This window comes from Leiobunum rupestre, chromosome 10 (assembly GCF_980474605.1).
Source record: "Leiobunum rupestre chromosome 10, qqLeiRupe1.1.hap1, whole genome shotgun sequence".
Lineage (NCBI taxonomy): Eukaryota > Metazoa > Arthropoda > Arachnida > Opiliones > Sclerosomatidae > Leiobunum > Leiobunum rupestre.
This window is the reverse complement of record NC_143393.1, coordinates 39,983,438-40,005,774: the sequence shown is the minus strand read 5'-3', so window position 1 is coordinate 40,005,774 and position 22,337 is coordinate 39,983,438. Positions and strand designations below refer to the sequence as shown.

The 22,337-nt window shown below is 36.4% G+C and overlaps 1 protein-coding gene across 1 annotated transcript; it reads left to right on the top strand.

The window, feature by feature from the left end:
- Positions 1 to 1,167: 1,167 nt before the first annotated feature.
- On the top strand, positions 1,168 to 5,329 carry LOC149925674 (uncharacterized). Its single transcript, XM_090161159.1, has 5 exons — positions 1,168 to 1,329; positions 3,725 to 3,798; positions 3,871 to 3,957; positions 4,702 to 4,818; positions 5,225 to 5,329. The coding sequence occupies exons 1-5, from the start codon at positions 1,206 to 1,208 to the stop codon at positions 5,279 to 5,281; spliced, it is 459 nt and encodes a 152-aa protein (XP_090017285.1). The 5' UTR covers positions 1,168 to 1,205; the 3' UTR covers positions 5,282 to 5,329.
- The last annotated feature ends 17,008 nt before the right edge of the window (positions 5,330 to 22,337 follow it).

The window sequence follows — 22,337 nt, the reverse complement described above, 5'->3', positions numbered from 1 at the left end:
TCTTTTCGATTGAGCAAAATTTTTAAGAAAAGGTACACACCTACATTATATTTATCAACAGAGATTGTAGTAGATTAAGTATTTGTTACAGAATTACAAGTAAATTGTTTCTCCGGTTAAACGGAGAAATCGGCCGATCTTTTCGCCGGGTGATAAAATTTAAATATTTCGCCCGGCGGCAACGATAGGGGGCGGTACTTTGGTATCACCACTGGTATATATGTTTAATACTTTTACCAAGCTTCACGCTATTTTTTATCTGAAATCAATAATATTCTGGTATCTGTACTATAATTATATTCTCAGAACCTGGAAACGCTACGAAGTTCGTCATCGAACCGAGAAGAAAGCTGGAACAGATCAATGAAAACGGAGTTACGTCTGTCATAATTAGTATCGGTTAGCGATTAAAAGACTTTTCACACGATCCAACATTTCTGCCCAACACGAGTAGCCAACCGAGCTGCTCTGTGTCCATGGAGAGCGAGCATTTTCACAATGCGTTGGCTACAGAAATGCGTTGGTTTTAATTTTTCAACCGAGGCTTAGCTTCAATATTTAAATTTAATATTTTCATACACAAACTAAATGATAACATTAATCTTGCCCATCGTTATTATTGTAATTCGATATATTATAAACGAGGGGTCGGATATTCACCAAAAACGTAAACGGGGTTTCTCGGTAATAGTTAGTGTAGGGAACTGTTTGCTCGCGTGTCGTGAATGGCTTGCCTATTATTGTAACCTAGCTACCTGTTTAAATGCATTAAAAGTCACTCGAGGACTTGGGCCTAAGGTAAAGCCTTGGTTATTATACTAGCTGATTATTATTATTTTAGAAATTCGCTACTTATTATTAACGATTAGGAAGTTGGATCTTATTTTTAAATATGTATTTTTCTCACTCGACATAAATATTCATATCGTACATTCAAACAAATCTTATTTTAAATATAATATCTGATTAATTTGAAAACCGAATAAACAGGCTTTCGACGAGCAATGACTAGACAGGACAATGTTGGCAGGTGTAATGGCGATTTCAAAAAATTGCCCTAACAAACGACGAATAAATAATCGATGAATATCAAAAATACAATAATCGTATTAATTATCATAAATTGATAGGGGTAAGTCTTCACTTAATCGTATATAAGATGGGGTGAAGACCAATAGAGGTTGTAGCCAGACAGTCTTGTGAAGATGAAGTCAATAATTTCGATGTTGCTAATTGGCGCCTTGTGCGGCCTCTCTGTTCGAGCCGAAGTGGACGACGACAACTGTCCCGCGGCCGAGAACATGAAACGAACGGCTCATTATTTTTGTCGTAAGAAAAATGTTTAATTTTAAAGCAATAATTCCATCTAGGGACAACAATTACAGCAACAAACACAAGGGGTACGTTCAGTAACAGTCAACGGAAAAAACCCGATGGCTTTATATTATATATATAACGCTTTTATTCAGTCATCAGTGTTTTTTTTAAATGGCGTTGAGTTTATAGTAGTTTTACGTCAGTAAGGACGTCAGTCATCGGAAAAAACCGGCTCTTGAAGCCGATGACTTCGGTAAGCAACCGATGACCGCCATGACGTCCAAACCGGAAACGTGAAAATCGTACAGTAGGAAACCGATATCAGCGATTACTAATCGGTGAGTCCGATGAACGCTGCTGAACGTACCCTAGAATTCTCTGGAAAATGACGACATTGATTACTCAAATTGCTCTCAGCTAGGAGCAACAAACACAGCCCCTTACACCAGGAGAACGCAACCCGTCAAAAGTCGTGTATTTTCTTTCGTACAGTTTTCATTGGTTAGACGCTTTAGCGCCTGCTGACGTCGGAAGGGGAAATTCGGAAAGTGTCTTCCCCCCCCCACCCGTAAAACGTTCAGCGTAAAGGTTCGTCCAATGAAATTTGTACTAAACACTGCTTTAGCGTGTTTAAAGACTAGTTGCGTTCTCCTTGTGTTTGTTGCTCGTAGGTTCTATTAACTAAATTAATTAACTTAAAAAAGCGCGTCTGGAACGTACTGGTTCAGGTGCACCATTTCCAAATTTGCAATGGGAAATGTCCGTGTTTGTCACCCTTAATGCCCCAAGCACGTGCTTATTTGGCTCAATGATTAAACCAGTCCTGATTTATGACGACTATTCGCGACCGAAAACTATCGCTACGCCCCCTTTGGTTTGCAATTTAAACGTAAATTGTACTTAGCGGCTAAAGCAGACGCTATTAGTTTTTCCTCATCGTAAATATCACTTTATAAATAATGATACTTGCATTTTAGCATACTTTTTGCATCGTTTGCTTATATTTTGATCAGTTTATTTAAAAAAAACTTTTTAATTTGTCTGTAGCAGACGCTAGATCATAGGCGCAACCTCGGAGAAGCTAGCTTCATTACGCCACCAAGACTCGTTTCGGTTGCGAATAGTAGATAGTTTTTGGAAAATACAGGAAAATGTGGGTTTCAAATTCTTATGAAGTTAAAAACTTTTCGCTTTACCGGGATTTTTCAACCTTCCAAAATGCTAAGAGGGAAAACGGTAATTCGCGGGGGAAAATGAGGGAAAAGTGTTCTTTGCGCGGGAAGAAAGGGATTTTTTAGCTTTTCTGATAACATTGCCTGTTCTAGGTTTACTCTAATTGTATATTTAGTACATGGATTTACAATCGATTCAATCAACTCGAGGGGTACCAATAAGTTCCGCCTTTTTTATTTTGATGCTAGCGACATCTATTAAAGACTAATTTAAATTTGGTTCAAAGAGGTTAGATGGCTCCTCTTCGTCTGTCTCCTCTGTCAGAGGGAGTAAAGTAGGAAACGTAACGGCCTCCACGCTACAGAAATGATTTCCCCAAAAAGGGTACATTTGAATAATTCACGTTTCCTACCATAAAACGAAATCCAGCCAAATGTATTCCTATTTCAATTTATTGCTGAATAGAAACGATATATTTAAATGATACATTTATAGTTCTTCTTAGGAGACTACTCAAATTTATTTCTATTCGCGACCGAAAACTATCGCTGCGCCCCCTTTGGTTCGCCATCGAAACCTAGATAGGTAGCGGCTAAAGCGGATGCTATTAGTTTTTCCCCATCGTTAATTCGTTATTGGTAAATTTGACTTTATAAATAATGATACTTGCATTTTAATATAATTTTAGCATCGTTTGCTTGTATTGTTATCAGTTTATTGAATAGAAAACGTTTTAATTTGTCAGTAGCAGACGCTAGATCATAGGCACTACCTCGGAGAAGATAGCGCCGTTACGTCATCTAACGTTATTCTCCTATAACAATCAGCTAGGCTAATACCCAAGGCAACACTCTAGGCGTAAGTCATTAAGCGACTTTTAAAGCCATTAATTCAGCTGGTGGCCGGGTTTTAACGCGTTGGAGGGTCGTGGCAAGCCTTTCATGCCACGCGAGCCAATAGCTCCCTTCACTCACTATTACCTCGACAACTGAAGTGAAGTTCTAAGTAATCAGGTATACAAATCATAGGTAATCATGATAAATCACTTAAGAAAACCACTGGAAATCGCTGAAATATTGTGAGAAAGCACTGAGAATCACAGAATAATTGTGAGAATGATAAATCGTGTTAAATGAAAAGATGAATTCAACCCTCTTTCATTGTTATGATTGATTATATTACTTTCGAGGTTTCTCAACTTAATTGTTGTTGCACGAAAATTATCCTTTTACAGATGGTTTGGCTGACGGCGACCAAAACCTAGCGGGAACTTTCACAAATTGCTGGGAAAAAGCAGCGAAGTACAATGTAAGAGAAATCATTTAAGATCTCGTCAATTTAGAACGTTCTCCAATCCTCTCTTTCGTCTTTGAATCTCAGCTGGAGAAGGGTGTCGAATCTTGCCGTTCGTTCATCCCCAAGGACGTCGACGAGCACAAATTTGTATGCGATTCACATCATGAAAAGGCAACTATAAACACATCTTTTCTACATATTTGAATTTAATTATTTAAATCTTTAGTCGATTAATTTTAAATTAATTAATTTTCGTTATTTTTGAATAATTATTAAATTTTCATTATTTTTATTAACTATTTAATTAATTAATTTTATTATTTTTAATTAATTTTATTATTTTTAATTAATTTTATTATTTTTAATTAATTTTATTATTTTTAATTAATTTTATTATTTTTAATTAATTTTATTATTTTTAATTAATTTTATTATTTTTAATTAATTTTATTATTTTTAATTAATTTTATTATTTTTAATTAATTTTATTATTTTTAATTAATTTTATTATTTTTAATTAATTTTATTATTTTTAATTAATTTTATTATTTTTAATTAATTTTATTATTTTTAATTAATTTTATTATTTTTAATTAATTTTATTATTTTTAATTAATTTTATTATTTTTAATTAATTATTATTTTTTATTAATAAATTAATTTTCATAATTTTTTATTAATAAATTAATTTTCATTATTTTTTATTAATTAATTTTTGTTATTCTTTATTAAATAATTTTTATTATATTAATAAATATTTTTTATTATGTTTTATTTATTAATTTTATTATTTCAATTAATTAATTTTTATTATTTCAATTAATTAATTTTTATTATTTTTTATTAATTAATTTTATTATTTTATTTTATTTTATTTTTTATTAAATTTATTAAATAATTGAATTGATTAACTAGTCGTCTTTGCCGCTGTTCGACTGCTTGGTGGAGTACTTCCATAAAGAAGTGCCTTGTGGCTTGAAAGGGTGCCGGGCCAAACTGTTTTTAACTGATGATTTCAACTACGAACTTTTGGTAAGAATTATCATTCTCTAAGAACAGAAGTAAATGAACCAAAGTAATTCAAATTGATCATAGAGCCACGTAGCGGCTTACATGAGAAGTCCAGTAGCTGCTAGATTTTCATCTGTGAAGTAGACAATTTGCCATTTTAAAACCTTAGCTTAGCAGACGAAATTTCAGCGGGTAAGTGAGCTTCTTGGGTTGGCTGCTAGGGGTGGTCCTATGTCAACCGAAAAGGATATTTTCCTAAAATAGAAACGTATCCCTCCCCACGGAATTGTGTGTATTTTACCTCGCTTTGGATCATTTTTTAGTGAACACCCAGGATATAGTTCTGAAAACTAAAATTCATTTACTACTGAAACGGAGGGTTTAACCTCTAAATTATACATATTATAACTAAAGCTTATTTTTTTAGCAATGCTACCAGTCGACATACGGGAAATTCCCCGAAAAATTTGGCTGTGAAGATTAAATCGCCCAAATATTTGTACACATTTAAGTTAAATAAAGTTTAAATTGCATCACAAAATTTCAATACTTCATTAATAATTTTAATACTATTTTGTAAAAATTGGCTAATGGCGGCGCATCCGAGCTCAATGAGATAACCTCGAAGCTCATTCGAAATTACGGGATGTGGCCAAGTCTGTACGCAGAAATACACATTTACTGAACACAATCTGGGCTATGTTCGCTCCTTACTAAGGACATTTTTCTTAAGGATCAAGATAGAATACCAAATTTCGAGTATACGGATGATTTAAATTTGGAAGAACAATTTTTAATTCAGACGTATCACAAAGACGTTTTGTAGAATCGGACTTTTCATATTCCCTAAACTTCCCTGAAGACATAACAAGCAACTTACCCTCAGATCACAGCGATCCCACGAAGACATTTTCATGTTCAGGTAACCCCAGCCACGCCGTAAGTGTATTTTATCCTTGAAGGTCAAGACCACGTCAATCGAAACGGACAGGCAATGTACATGTAAAAATGTTAAGTCAATAATTGGTCTTTATTGAATGCGTGATAAACTCAAGTGCTAAAATTATCGAATGTAGGTCCACAAATTTTATTGCGTAATTATTCTATCGGAAACGCCCAAAAGATAGTTAGTCTCGGGGATATACAGTCGGCGTAATAAATAACTAAATTTGACAAGAACTCATCTAGGTGACTAAGATCCGTGAACCTATTATCTTCTCTTTTCTTTAAGGTGAATTAAATCAATTATGGTTTTTTTAAAAACTTGAGTATTATTATTGTTGAAGTTGTTGAAAAGATTCGCTTTGTATCTAACAATTTTGTAAGACACTCGATGTAACAAATATTTTTAAAGATGAGGGTAAGATAAAAGTATAAGTTTTTCTGTTCGTATGTACTCGGCTCCAATTCTTGAAGAATCTTCTTGAAACTTCGGTTCCTACTTCAAGGCTAACAAAGGCAGGTTTTTAAAGGGTTCACCTAATGATACCATACCGGTATCCCCTGATTATCGTGAAAAAACGAAAACCAACAAAGTTCTTTCTGCTGTTAACTTCGCACGACAGGGTATAGGAATTCTCTGACGGCTTTACCCTAAGAATAAATATTGACTTAATTTTTTTAAACTGTAAAATTCAGCTAGTAATTCTGTTGAAAATTCGATTTATAGTGCTTAAGAATATCGAGGATGTTAAAGTGAATTATTTTTCTTCTTGGCTTAAAAGCACTATTTCTCTCATAAAGACTTCACTTACAAAATTAAAATGTCGTCATTAGCACAATCACTATATAACAATTACCATCAAATGACATCAACAGTACAAACGTGCCCCGATGGGTTTTCAATAATTCCTGTACCATAACGGGTAAAGCTACGATTCCCATTTGTTGGTAAAAATTAGGTTAATTAAATTAGACAATAATAACCGAAAAACTATTTGATTTGGGCTGTTGATAGACTATAAGTGAAAAGATCCTAAATTCAATGATTCAATGGAACAATATTTTTTTTATTAATCTTAGAGGTAAATTAAATATATTAATAATGTGTGAAATACACTTTAAATATGAAATGATCTAAATACCAGTTTTCTTAATTTCAAAAATTAGCTTAGAGCTAGCTCATTTGGCTGTCTAGATTTTATCAAACCAACTACATAATTCAGACTAAAACGGGAGTGAAAAGCTCCAAACGTAACCCCGATCCAGAGGAGGACCTAGTTTTATCCCTTGGTCATGCTCTATTAGAAATAGTAGGGGTTATAATTGACCGCAAACTGACCTGGCCACCTCGGAATACGGACATAATCCCCCTGCAGGGCCGTGCTTAGGGGGTGGCGAGCTGGGCGGTCACCCAGGGCCGCTAAAATTTTCCCATAGGGATGTATATACCGGAGGGCCGCTAAAATCACAATTGTCAGTTTCGCCCATGCATTTCGCCCGGGGCCGCGAGACCTCTAAGCACGGCCCTGTCCCCCTGGGATATAATCCCCCGGGACAAAATCCCCTCATCGAAATTAAGTTTTCGGACAAAATCCCCCCATTAAAATTGACGTTTCGGACAAAATCCCCCCATTAAAATGGACTTTTCGGGCAAAATCCTCCCAATTAAATTTAATATTTTAGACAGGGGTAGGTACATTTGTTCGAATTTCAATCGTACCCTGGTTTTTTTTTACAATAAAAGGAAAATTTTCGTAAGTTGTTTTTTCAGTTATGGAGGTGATTTTGTAGTTATATCCCGGGTAGTTAATACCCCATGGACTATTCCAAAGGTAGTTAATACTAGTGGTGTGCGAGTACTCGAAAATTGCGAGTACTCGTTATCGAGTCCGAATACTCGGACTCGGAATACGTAATTTTATTACTCGCACGGGTACCCGATTCCCACGAAAAGGGTACTTAATTACTCGAAGCGGACTCGAGTAAATAGATCATTTGAAAATTACCCGGCGAGTCTAATATTACTCGGCGAGTCCATTATTACTCGGCGAGTCCATTATTATTGGGCAAGATTATTTAAACAGCGGCAAATAAATTTAAGACGAATTGGCCACAATCACTTAGGACTCGAATTGAACTCGATAAAAATTAGGACTCGAATTGAACTCGATAAAAATTAGGACTCGAATTGGACTCGTTAAAAACATTCCGGACTCGTATTGGACTCGAAAGCTTTAAACCTAATTCTTTAGGACTCGAGGACTCGATCAAGTCCTTAATATTTGGACTCGAGGACTCGCGAGTCCAAGTTTCTAAGACTCGAGACTCGACTCGAATTTCAAAAAACAGGACTCGCACACCCTTAGTTAATACCCCAGGGACGATACCAAAGGAAGTTAATACCTCCCGAGAACCCATTATAAGAACTGGGGGGTGTGGGGGAGCGTTAGCGTCCCTCAGCGCTCGAGCGGAGTGAGTGCGCGGCGCCGTCAGGCGCCAATACGGAGAACAACTTGTATTAGGTTAGTTAAGATTAGGTTAGGTTCACGTTAATGTTACTATTTTCTTATATTAACAATATTTAAAAAACAAGCAATTCCTAAAATTTCTTTATTTACTTTACTGTAATTTTGTTTCGTCTTATTTTTACCTAGGAGGAGGTTATACAACCACTGTGTCTGTCTGTGGGTCTGTAGGTCTGTCTGTCAGGCCTGCGAAATTTCTGAGCGTTAACGGATTGATTTGCGGTTGGGTTTGGTTTGGTTGATCTTTTTTCGTCAACGCTCACCGGATATTTCGTTATTGTTATGTTGTAGGTCGTGAATGTTGAGTTCGTGTTGTGACTGTTGAGTTTGTGTTATGAAAGTTGTGGATGTTGAGTTCGTGTTATGACGGTAGTGAGTATTGAGATTGTGATATGATGGTTGTGGACGTTGAGTCTGTTGTGTTTGTATGGGAGTTTTCTCTCCAAATTCTTCTTTATGACTTTGGGACGGACCGAGTGCTGAGTGTTATGCTACCTCTCAACGTCCAATGGCAGGGTTTCCACCAGTTGTACACGGTATTCGTCTTAGTATCAATTCGCGAATTTTTGGCGCAGGCCGGGAATCGAACCCGGGTCTGCCTCGTGCAAGAGATGTACTCTAACCACTCAGCCACCAACGCTTGTTATTCCACGGTGTTTTTCTAAAAAACAGCTTTGGCGAATGTCCTTTACAAAGTTATAACGTTAGGTACTATAATTTATTCTACATCATTTTAAATATTTATAAATTAAATTAATCTTATATTTAATTAAATATTTATAAATTATATTAATCTTAAATTTAATTAAATATTTATAAATTATATTAATCTTATATTTAATTAAATATTTATAAATGATATTAATCTTATATTTAATTAAATATTTATAGATTATATTAATCTTATATTTAATTAAATATTTTAGTATTTTAATGTAAAATTTGATCGCGATCAGGAATTGAACTCGAGTCGCATTGTTACAATGCGGATAGTTCACCGCCGAGCCATTGACTTCCTTAGGGAAAATATTCAAGTAAAGGATCAATTATGATTATGAACAAAACGGATTAATACAATATCTTTATATATTGTTTATTGAATGATAATTATTCAAAACTCCCGCGGAAACTATATCAAAGTAATAAAATAGCGTCACCGTGTGGAGAACTATCAATCAAACCGGGTAAAAAATATAATCTCTTCAATGTTTCGAACTTTAGTCAAATCTTGACGGGTCTAAAATACGCCAAATAAAAGTATATAAAGCCGTTGCCGTCACTAAAGAAGATTTAGTCTTTCTTAGTTCTTGGCTGTCAGACGAACTACTACAGGACGGGGTCCTGGTGTCGGTCAAAACTTAAGAGGTAACTTTGCGGTTTTAATTAGTATGTTCGGTCTTCGGTCAAGAAAAGAGTTAAATTGTGTTTCGCGTTTGGAACGTGAGTGAATGGACTTAAGTGTATGAACAGTGCGTGTTTAAGACTGAAAGTGTTAAAGTAATTGTGAACTAACTCAAGTCAGCTGTAAGATAAAATTGATTGTTTTTATTTTTTGAATTGGAATAACCTAATTATACCCTTGAAATTATCAACTCAACCTGTGAGGCTATTAAGTAGATTGGAAGTAATTAGTAGCGTACAGCTCTCAGCTGTTAATTAAGACAGTTTATAGTTAGGTAGTTTTAATTTAGTTAAAATTACTCAGTATAATTTATGATATTTACTTCAGTGTAAGTATGTTTTGGTTTATTTTTCAATCACGATGAACTAAGATAAATCTAGTCTTAGACACTTGAGTACCAGTTCTGTACAATTACGTAGGAGGGATATATATTGTTGGGTTATTGATGAAAGTTAAATCTAGAACGTTCCATAGACTGTTCTGAATAAAAATAAACATTTATAATTTTGCATAATTCTGGTTGCCATTTTATTTTCTAATCACTCGCCCACAACATTAAAGTTCTGGCAATCCCGAATCAACTAAATTTTCGATATAACGGCGACGGGAAATTATTATCGTAAATTTATCGCGCGGCCTTATGGAATATTCTTTTAACAAAATTTCGATAAACTATCGTTTAATTAAAATCGGCCCGATTCCGTTAAAATTATAAACCAAAAAGCGAACGGTTGTTATAATACCATCTGTAGATATTTCTTTCATTAAAATTTGCTTCGTATTATATTCAACTGACAAACTTGTACTGTAAAAAGGGTTTAATTCAATTGTGCATTGTTATAGTACGTCTAACTCACTGTTGTAACTACTTAACTTATGATATTCTGAATAAATTAAAATTGGTCGTTTCGTCTCAATTATTATAATTATAATTAAAATTTTATACCGGGTGGGATAGAACTGGGATAACATTTTTAACAAATAACTCTAAATTGCGGAGATATATCTTTAAGGGTTATCTCGAGAAATTAATACCACTAGGGACAATTCTTCCGAGGAGAGGTATATTTTGGCTTGCCAACTTGTTATTATTCGCATTGTTTTGAATGTTATGTCGGGCTGCTCCGTCTGTGGTGGCTTGGAAATAAAATTATTGCACTAAAATAATTTAAATTTAAAAAATAGGCCAAAACTTTAAAAGAAATTTTGTCCCTTGGGGGATTTTGTCTTAGAAAAGCATATTAAGGGGATTTTGTCCCTTGGGGGATTTTGTCTTAGAAAAGCATATTGGGGGGATTTTGTCGCTTGGGGGATTTTGTCTTAGAAAAGCATATTGGGGGGATTTTGTCCCTTGGGGGATTTTGTCTTAGAAAAGCATATTGGGGGGATTTTGTCCAGGGGGATTATGTCCTAGATCCGGCGACCTCATGTAGGCAATTTCTTAACTTCCTCTATGAAAAGACTGAATTTCACACAGTTCCTCTGCTCTCGGATCGATTACTCTTATTTGATCTACAATAAGACACATTGGCGACGCAGCGCTTCGACCTATTTTGTGGGTTCTCAAATCAACCAGCATTAATCTCACTTTGTCTATAGTCGTCGAGACCAGTTGGATTTCCAATACCTCACTTTGGCAGCGGCTAGCAATGCGCCGGCGTGCTACAAAATTATCTCAATCCAGCTTGGCCGATCTACAACCACTATCCCAACGATGGAACACACTAAAACTCCGACGGTTCTGAAATACTGGAATGTCCTGGTATCGCTCAATTTCAATTAGTACATTGCATTCTTGGCATTCGGTTGGTACTACGGTGAATATGAACTGGCTAAGGTGGTCAAACATTAGACTTCAACAACTGTTCTACTCTTCCCTGGAGACAATAGGTGAAAACTATTCGCCAGTCCAGAACCGTTCGGACTGTCCCGACGCAGACTATTCGCCGGATACAGAATTCTCGGACAGTTCGGGCGCAGACTATTCGCTCTCGAGAACCAGTTTTCGGATCGTTCGGGACTGTCCAAGCAGTACTTACTCAAAAGCAGGTCCTGGCGAGAACCCAATTCCAAATAACTGAAAATTCGTCTGCATATTTCTCTGCGTAGAATCTAGTCTCAGCTAACACTTATCGCTATGGAAGTTATCCGATGTTATTTAGTATTTACATACATGGTGGGGACGCCCATTGGGTTTTCTTAGGCCGCGGTAAATATTATTCAATAATTTTTTATTCTTTATCCTTAAACTAAATCGATTATATATATTTTTTTTTTACGGCTAAGGGGTGAGAGACAGTGCGCACTTTGTAGTCTCAGGCGTATTCTCAGATAACAATAATTCATTATTGACTGCGTATAATAAGCATTGTGAAATTAACAAGTATTATTATAGAAATTAGATGGGTTAAGCCTGCCGTACAAAATGTGTACCAAACTTGTAGGAGTGAAGATAGTTTTATCGTACAGTCTACACTCCTACAAGTTTTCTACAGTGAATAGTAAGAACAAATAAAATTGGTTTGCCTCCAAATAGATTTTCAGTTTACTTTATCGCTATATTTAATTTCTAAAAGTACAGGCCAACCATAAAACAAAATAACAAATGAACACATAATTGGTTGATGGATCAATGGTAAATCTCCTTTATTTTCTATAAAAATTGACAATTTCAATTTAGTAAAACGAATTTACGGTTATACTAGTTTTATTGTTTTTCCTTTGCTCAAGGTTTGTTTTAAAATATGCCCTGAATTAGAGTAAAGAGTTAACTAAAATCCCCTGAAATTTTAACATTTATCAAAGGGGTCTGCATCAATATTTATAGGTCTCAAATATATTTGTATTTCTTATTTAAATAGTAAACATAACCAAAGATATTAGCTAAATCTGATATCTGTTCAAACCGTCCCTTTAAGTCTTCTTTATCTGCTGGCTAACGAATTATACTTGCAGACCTATTATCAAAAAATGTATTGAGTCTTTTTAAGATGTTATGTTGAATCTGCCTGAAGTTTCATGGAATGATACACTCCAATGTCCAACAAACCAGAGGAATACTAATAGATGTTTATCTGGTGACAACACAAGTCTTCCACTCCCTATAATTATGTTATAATTTTAATTAAACCATTACAATATTAAGTAATTAAATTAATACCTTTTAGAGGCATCCTTTCAAAAAGTTCACATGCTCTGAGCTACCAAATTTCCTGACTAGCTCTTCGTAAATGATAGGCCTAACTCTAAACATACTCTTAAATTCAATATCATGATACTGATTAACAATTAAACTATCATAATTCATATTATACTCATTCAGAAATTTTGTGCCGTACTTAAAACATTTTCTATTATTTCCATTTCATCATCAGAGGAGGATTTTTAGCTTGATATATATCTGAATTTAATAACATGCCCATTACGACCGCCATTTTTTAATTTTATTTTAGGTTAGACTATTCGTGATCTAGTCCCGAACTGTCCTGGAAATTTTGCTGACGTCAGAGCTCAGTCCTGAACAGTTCTTTGAGCAGTCCCGGACTGGCGAATAGTTTTCACCTAATGACTACTACCGCAACAGCTCTGTCAGTGATGACTCTACGCTATTAATTGTTCGGTTCATTTCGCGACGGAGCGACAGATAGGCGACATTTGGACTTGAACCGATTCTAAGTCGGCTGTCAGCATGATCTACAACCCTCTCGAGCATCCTCATCCGGATCTTCTGTGCGTCGTATTCTGGGCACGTTTCCCTTTTGCAGTGTGCGGCGCACATCGGAATTACTGGTAAGGAACTGGCGGACAAATGGCCAACATAGTAGCAACTACTGTACCTGATGCACTTCCAGTTTTCTTTGATATTTTACGTGGTGCAGAACTATTTCAGTTCCCACGACGTACGCCCGACTAACTGTTGTTCGTGCCTTGGGTTTCAAGTTTTCCTAGGCTCGGAGGCCTTTTGTTTGGTTCGTTTTAGCTTTTCTTTGATTACTGTCAGTATGTTGTATCCGTTTTGTTTTTGTTACCTTTTTAATATTACTTTTTTTCATTTATCGTTTTTAAAAGGTCCTTGTAGTGTATGGTGTGAAGACCTTGTTGTCATATGCACCATTTATAAAGTATACAAGGCAGGGTCGTGCAGAGGTATCCTGGGGCCCGGGGTCAAAGTCTACTCGCGGGCCCCTTCGAAAAACACCCCTCCCTTGAGCACTGAAAACGTTTCTCAAGTTATCTTGATATCTTTATTTGCACCCTCCCATGAGCCCTGAGAACTTTTCCCAAGTTATCTTGATTTGCACCCCCCCTTGAACTTTTTCGACGGGCCCCCTTCTTGTCCCTTATGGGCCCTTTTCGCCCAGGCCCCGGGGATTTTGCCCCCCTTCCCACCCCCGCTGCACGGCCCTGATACAGGGAGTTACGCATAAGTATGTCATAAACTGTAGGTCGCGTTCTCTGGGTCCTAATGAGTCAAAAATGTGTTATGAACATGAATTCTAAAATGCTTCATTTCAGGATTTTAGTCCTACAAAAGCCGGACCCCAAAACAACGAAATATCCATTCAGTGGCGTAGCCAGGGGGGGCACTGGGGGCACAGGCTACCCCCGAAACGTATGGTCGTATGTACAAATAGTTTTATTTTTTTTACTTTTTTTTCAATGGAGTGCCCCCCCCCCCGAAACAAAATCCTGGCTACGCCACTGTATCCATTAATGTGAGCTCGGTATTCTTCTTTGAACCCATTGGTTTCCATTTACTATTCATTTGTTATTTAACGGTGAAGCGATAAACACAATGCCAAAAGTTCGTTATTGAACTAGCAGAAGTGTGCTAAATCCTACAATGATTTTATTAATGCCAAGTTCCATTATTTCAAAGAATCAAGTAAATTGACACTGTTAAACATGATCAGAAAAATAGGAAATAAGCAAACTTACACGAGGTGAATGCCAATTCAAAGTATTTACACCGATGGATGCGGTTATAGTGCTTTTTATTTTGGTAAGCGCGCAAGAGCAGAATACCAAACATCACATTACTGGCTATTTCGTTTTTTTGGGGCCCGGTTTTTGTGGGCTTAAAACTGCAAAACAAATCATTTTAGGATCATATGACAATTTTGACTCATTAGGACCCAAAGAACACGACCTTAAATGTATGACATACTTATATGCAAAATAAAATTCCCTCATTAACTAATTCTAAGCCATTTTATTTTCAATGATGTACCACCGCAATAACCGAAATAAAAGGTTAGTTCTGGATAGTTCACTATTTGGATTCTCTTGCGCTTTCGCCATTTGGCGAATTTTCTGTAAAATAATATTGTTTAAAATTAATTTTACACTCCTGAAGTTTATTTTTAATGCATTAAATTAAAAAAGCGATTATTTAACATTGAAAGAAGATTTCTCAATGATATTGAAACAAAAGTTCTATATGAGACCCCAATATGCGGAACGCGTCATCAAAAGGCAACTATCAAATTTCTTTTCTCGATTACTTTCATTTTCGTTAATTATTTTAATTGATTAAATAGTCGTCATTGCCGCTGTTCGAATGTTTGGTTAATCACTTCATTCCAGAGGTGCCGTATTACTTGGAAGGGGAGTGCCAGGCCAAACTGTATTTAATGGATGATTTCAACTATGATGTTATGGTAAGAATAAGCATACTCTAAGAACAGAAGTAAATGAACCAAGTAACTCAAATTGATCATAGAGCCACGTAGCGGCCACCGTGAGAAGTTCATAAACGGCTGGATGTTCGTCTTCTAAGCAGACTATGAATCCCAAAGCTTCTTCTATTGAGCGACGCGATTACCCACTCCCCGCAGGTGACCTCTGAAAAATCGAGCTGTCTTTAGTTAGTTACCAACTTGCTATGATAACTAAATGGAGCAAATGTTTTCGGAGTTTAAGTAGGAAGTGAGTAAACGCTGTTGACTACTCGCGAGGCCGTGATTTAGGATCTAAGGTATATCTTTGGTTAGACTGTGTGTCATAAAGAAATGTGGCCGCTTTAGCTACGGATTCATAGCAAAGACTTTTGTAACCGAGGTTGAGAATATAACGGTTCCGGGCAGAGTCTTAGTCTGGATTTTGGATGAACAAAAGATTTTTATAAAAACTAAACGCGCTACCTGAGAGCCAAGGTCAAGCTAATCAAAAAACCCCATTTTTTAATAATTAAATTAAATAATTGCAATTTACTAAAAAGGGTTAAAGCAGCATTTAAAATAAATAATGGATTATTTCAATTAAAATATATCGAGGATTCTAATTTCGAATTTCCAAAATCCCTTATCTCAACTTGCTTGATCTTCGTACTCAGGGAGAGAACGGTTCTCGAGATAATTTTGAATAACGTTGAAAACAGGATCATTTAAATTTTCAATATTTAATGATCCAGGTCGTAAGCAACCTATATAGGACCAGAAACCATCAAATTCGTTGTAAGATATAGATTTTGAATTATAAGCCCTGTATCATTATTTAGTGTACACTCTGTATAGCTACTTGAGATGGCTGCTAGCTTGTTCTATTGCAAGGCTAATTTACTTATTGGAAGCTATTAAAATCGAAACAGATATCCCTTACCACGGAATTGTGGGTATTCTCATGTGGTCGGTATCTCGCCCTGCATCCCGTTTCAGGGAACACCCTGTACAGCGCTCACCCTGCTCTGAAAACCAAGATTAATTTACTTCCACTAAGATATTAAAAAGGTTAAGCCAGCAAGAAGACAATGTTTACAACCTTACACATTTTCTACGGAGGGCTTTTAAACTTCTGTATTATACGTATTATAACTGTTTTTTTTTAGAAATGCCACCTAATAAATTCTGGAGAATTCCCTGAAAAATTTCGTTCTTTAGCTAAAATCACGCAAATATCTGTACACTTTCAAGTCAAATAAAGTTTAAATAGCAGCATAGAATTCCAATACTTGTTCAAATTTAATTTTAATACTATTTTATAGAAATAGGCTAAAAGTAGGTCGTCTCCTGCGTGGCGAGGGGCTAGCCACTTCCTTCTGTACACCGATTCTAGCGTGTTTTGGCTGCCTAGTTTTCACGCAAATACCTAAAGAGCAGCGTAAGAGTAAAGTACAACCGAGATCCAGAAGGGGAGTGTTGATTGGATATGCAGTTACCACAAAAGGTTATAGGGTCCAGTACCCGCAAGAGAAAAGGGGCGCTAAAACAATTCATGTCACTTTTTTGTAAAATAAACTTGATCTGGTTCACTTCAAGTATTATGAAGAGGTTTTTCCTCGCGTAAAGTTGGATTCGATACTAGATGATCCTGACGAGGATGAGGATATTATATTGGAAAGAAATGTAGCCCGCAGAGAGGAGGACACAGTAGTACCAAAAGAAAATGTTCAAGAAAAACAGACGTCAATTGAGTAAAAAATAAATCAAGTTAACAAACCATTGGTTAACACTAATAACTCCAAACTGGCAGCTGGATGGAAAAGAAACGTTAACTACAAGAAGAAAGGCGAAACGAAAGGAACTAGATTGCGTTCAAAGCCAGACGCGCAGAGGTATATGCAAACTAATTCAATCATAATTTTCAAGAGTCCAATATCCGCTTTAATACTTTAGGCACCTCTTTGGCGCCTCCCTGACCGTCGGCGCCCGGGGCGTATGCCCCCCCCTCACTACGCCTCTGAACTTAATAGCGTCCGTGATAGCCGATATTACCCAAAATTAAATTTTTGAGGTACACTGCGCAAAGGTTTTAATACCAAAAGACTACTCAGAGACTATAATATAACCACATCTGCTATGGAAGATGACGTCAAAGCAAAACGTCAAGTAACAGACATGGTTAAAAAACCGCCGGAAATGTAAGTCATCGGCTGTAGATGGGTTATTCACCCTGAAACGCAATCCTGATGGTAAAATTATACGCTTTAAGGCACGAATTGTAGCTCCGTGTTTCTCACAACAGGAGGGAATCTTTTATGGAGAAACCGTTTGCCCGTTAACAATTTATCGATGGTTCGATTCTTTATTGCAGTCTTCGTCATGTCAAAAATGCGTATCTCTTTGGTGAATTAGACCATTCAGTTTTCAGGGAACAGATTCTAGGTTCCGAAAAGAAAATTGATCATTAATTAACAACAAGATACGAATTGAAATGTCTGGGCACAATCAGGAAGCAACTAGGACTAGAGTTTGAACTAACATGTGAAGGCGATATGAAAATGCATCAGTCAAGTTATGTAAGACATATTAGAGCACGATTTCACTTTATATTTCACAGACATACCTGTAGCTAAGCAACTAAAGAAGAACAAGAAGACATGAACCAGCTTTTAGAGTATAATTCCCTTATTGGTTGCCTTCTCTACGTCGTACGTCGTACACGACCTGATATCCTTTTTACTGTAACTGCCCTCTCGAAATACTGTAGTAATCCTGGATTAGAACATTGGCAGCGCTTGTGTCAACTAACCCGTTTCGTTTTATATACAGCAAATTATCGTCTAATCTATGAACGTGGTCTACAGCCTACTCTCAAAATCTTTTCTGATAGTGACTGGGCGTCGAGTCGAGATACCCATCCGATCGAACTGTGGCTATGTGGTTTTTGTTGGAAACTCTCTGGTTTCTTGGTGGTCTATGCAACCAAAGTCAGTGTCCCTCTCTACGATGGAAGCTGAGTATGTCGCATTTTCTAAATCTGTGAAAGAAATTTTATGGCTAATACCAATTATCAACTTAAATACTTTAGAGTACAATTCCCTGATAACATAATTTACTGTGATAACCAATCAGTCATTCATTTTGCCGCTAGTTAAAAATAAACCCAGAAATAAAAAAAAATATAGACATTCGTTATAATTTTGTTTGGGATAATGTACTTGATGGGAAAATTATTTTAAAACATATCGCATCCAAAAATAACGTAACTGCGGTTTTTACCAAGATCGTTAATCAAACCAATTTTAAAGGAAAAGTTTGTTTCCAAGTTTTCTAGCGCTAAAACTATAATTTTCACTCTTAAGAAGATAATACAAGTAAAGAAAATTTTTTAACGAACCTTAATAATTAGTTATAAATTAAATAAAATTCATTAACGCTGAAATTTGGGTACCGCCATTACCGATTTCAAAAAAATTATCGATCAGTCACCGAAGACACCACGCACGAAACTATAGAGCCTACTCTCTCTTGCTCTATCCGAATAGAGATAAAAGCAGGCTTACCGTTGTACATTCTGAATTTTCAACGTGATTCTCTCTTTGTGGTCACATGACTCACAGACTCCTCAATCGTTGGCGAGAGTTTGTTTTAGACTGGCCAATAAAAATACTAGTTTATATATCGTCTGCTGTGTTTCTTAAGCCTAGGACTAACAGTCTCTCTAATTTTTTGCAATCATATTTCATAAATCTGAAATGCTTCGTGTAAATCCCTATGAAGTTGAACCGGAATATACAGAAGAAGAACTCAGGGAATTAGAAAATCAACGAAGAAATGAGATAGTTGGTAATGCCCAAATTCAACAATTTAGAGGAAATAAAAAAACTGAAAACTGCACTTGTGGGAAATGTGTCCCTAAATGGGCTGGCCTAAGAGATATTTAAGTTGGAAGGAGAGGGTTCATCTGTTGCAAACAAATTGAGAAGGTTATTGAGTACTAAAATGAATCTGATGGAGATGAACCAGCTCAGTGTGTAACTAATGGCATTAATTGTAAGCTTATGTGCCAATGAAAGCGTGCTTACAGGAGCTATTTGAAAGCTCGTCAAAGACAATTACCTGAAACTTTTACTAACAGGTAGGTAATTTTACAAGGGATGGAGCTTAAAACTCCCGCCATCCGTTGTAATCGAAGTGATCCTACCAGATGTCGCCGCTGCCGCCAAAGAACTTAGTTTTTAGTTCCACATCGAGATATATATATATATATATCGAAGTGGGACTAGTGCTATGAACGGATTGTCGTTAAGTGTTTGTTTGTTTGTCGTGGAAAAGCAACGACACGGTAGATGGAGCTGCGAAAAATAATTTATAAATATAATTTATATTAATGGCGACCCCGGGGTGCGAACCCAGATAGCTGCTGGCTGAGAAATCTCTAAAACCGACGCCTTTACCAATCGAGCGACGGTGTTCTCTTCAAATTGAACTCAGAACTTCTAGTCGTTTTTAGCGACGCGGGGAGATTTGGCTAGTTAAGTTGTCGCAATTGTCGTTCCTTTTTCCGCGTTATTTTACGTATATTTACGGCGTTTAAGTCAAGTGAACCTCAAACCAGTGGATTTTCACGAAGGGTGACACGGGCGTGGCGGGAAGTTTGAATTACAGTGTGGGGCTACACAACTTTTACCGATGGCCAGTTTCAGGTCTGTCAGGTAAACAGGGGGCACAATTTCGACCCCCCCCTTAAATAACAATACGCACTCTTCGCCGTCAACTCTTTAACTTAGGATGGTACTTTTTATATCAAACGATAGAACGCGCAGTGCCGTTAATTTAAAGGGAGATTGAAAGAAAAAACAAGGTGGTCTCATTCGATAGAACTCTTTGACGCGCACGCAGTGCCGTTAATTTCCGCCCCCTCCTTAAAGGGAGAGTGACCGAAAAAAACAAGTTGATCTCATTCGATAGAACTCTTTGACGTGCACGCAGTGCCGTTAATTTCCGCCCCCTCCGACCAACCCCCTTAAAGGGAGAGTGATCGAAAAAAAGTTAATAAATTCATGGGTATTTTTTTATGAATTGGCGAATTTACATGACTTTTGGTGCCTAAACTACCCAAATGTTTGATATAAATTTCCTAAAATAAACCCATTTTAATCCCAGTTTAAGAATTTCTTTAAATCATATTTCCACTAATTTCAAAAATTTAAAAGAATTGTGTTCGTCGTGTTTTGCTTACCTATTTCACCTTTGATACTTTCCATCTATCTAACGATAGGAAATCACATGGCCTCAACAACTTTTGTATTGGTTAATTTGGTTTGCCCACCCGGGTATCCTGAGGGTGGGTGGTGACCACTCTTTAACATAGGATGGTAAATTATTTATCAAACGATAGGAAATCACATGGCCTCAACAGCTTTTGTATTGCTTTGTACACCCACGTATCCTGAGTGTGGGTGGCGCCCAAGTTTTAATCCTTCAACTTAGGATGGTATTTTATATATCTAACGATAGGAAATCAAATAGCCTCAACAGCTTTTGTATTGGTTTGCCCACCCGCGTATCCTGAGGGTGGATGGCGCCCAAGTTTTAATCCTTCAACTTAGGATGGTATTTTATATATCGAACGATAGGAAATCACATTACCTCAACAGGTTTTGTATTGGTTTGCCCACCCGCGTATCCTGAGGGTGGGTGGTGCCCACTCTTTAACATATGATGGTAAATTATATATGAAACAATAGGAAATGACATGGGCTCAACAGCTTTTATATCACTTTTCCCACCCGGTTCTCCTGATGGTGGGCGGCATCCACTCTTTAACTTAGGATGGCAATTTATATATCAACCATAAGAAATCACGTAGCCTCAACAGCTTTTGTATTAGTTTGCCTACCTGTGTGGTTTCAATCTTACCGGTACACCGGGCTATAAATCTGATGCATGTAGTACCTGTGTCTACTAAGGGTGTATGGGTTTGCCCACTCGAATACACTGATGGGGAACTAATATTACGGCCTGGGCCGACTTGTTTATTAGTATATTTTTTATATTGGTTTTCCTTAATATAAATAGGACATTTTTTGAGTTTTTAAACGCAGAAGAGAAGCGTGGATATTGAAAGCGAAAGCTATAATTAACAGAGGCGCGGGGACATGGAGTATTTGGTGATAAAAGGACCTATTTGAAACTAGTTTATTATAATACTTTATTTGATTTTGTTTATTGAAGAATTTATTAAATAAGAAATAAATTGTTTAATATATTTATTGGTAAAATTGATTCTTCCACCTACACTACACTGCAAAAAAAACGTTCACTAGTAAATCACTAAAAGCACGCTAAAAGTGCGCAACAAAATCGGATCACTATACACCAAGAGATCACATTTGGAACCTAGTACTTCGTGTGTGTGTAACTAGTGTACTATAGTGATCTACAAGCGTGAATAATACGTTCTTTAAGCAATTCAAAAGTGTGTACAGGTGGATCACTAAAAGATCACCAGCGCAACAAAATTGGCTCACTTGCTCACTTAAAGCACACTTAGGAAACACATAAGAGAACACTACTGTTTAAGTGTTTTTTGGTGTGTTTTTAGTGTTCCTGAGTCATTTTGTAGTGTTTTTTGGCATTCTGAAAGTGTTTCAAAAACAGTTCAAAATAGAGCACTAAAAGATCACCTGCGCAACAAAATTGGCTCACTTGTACAATTAAAGAACACACCGGAAACACAGTAGAACACTTAAACAGTAGTGTTCCCTTATTTCTTTAAGTGAACAGATGAGCCAATTTTGTTGCGCAGGTGATCATTTAGTGCTCTAATATTGAACGGCATTATTTTTGTTTGCAATTTATTAACGTGAATGATATAAGTATCTTTTTCTGCTACTACAGATATATCTAAAAAAATAGTTTAGACCCCGTGCGTTAAAAATCTTGGTTTTACCGATATGGGTAGGAAATAAATATGTAAGGCAATAGGCCCCTGGCGTAGATTAGATA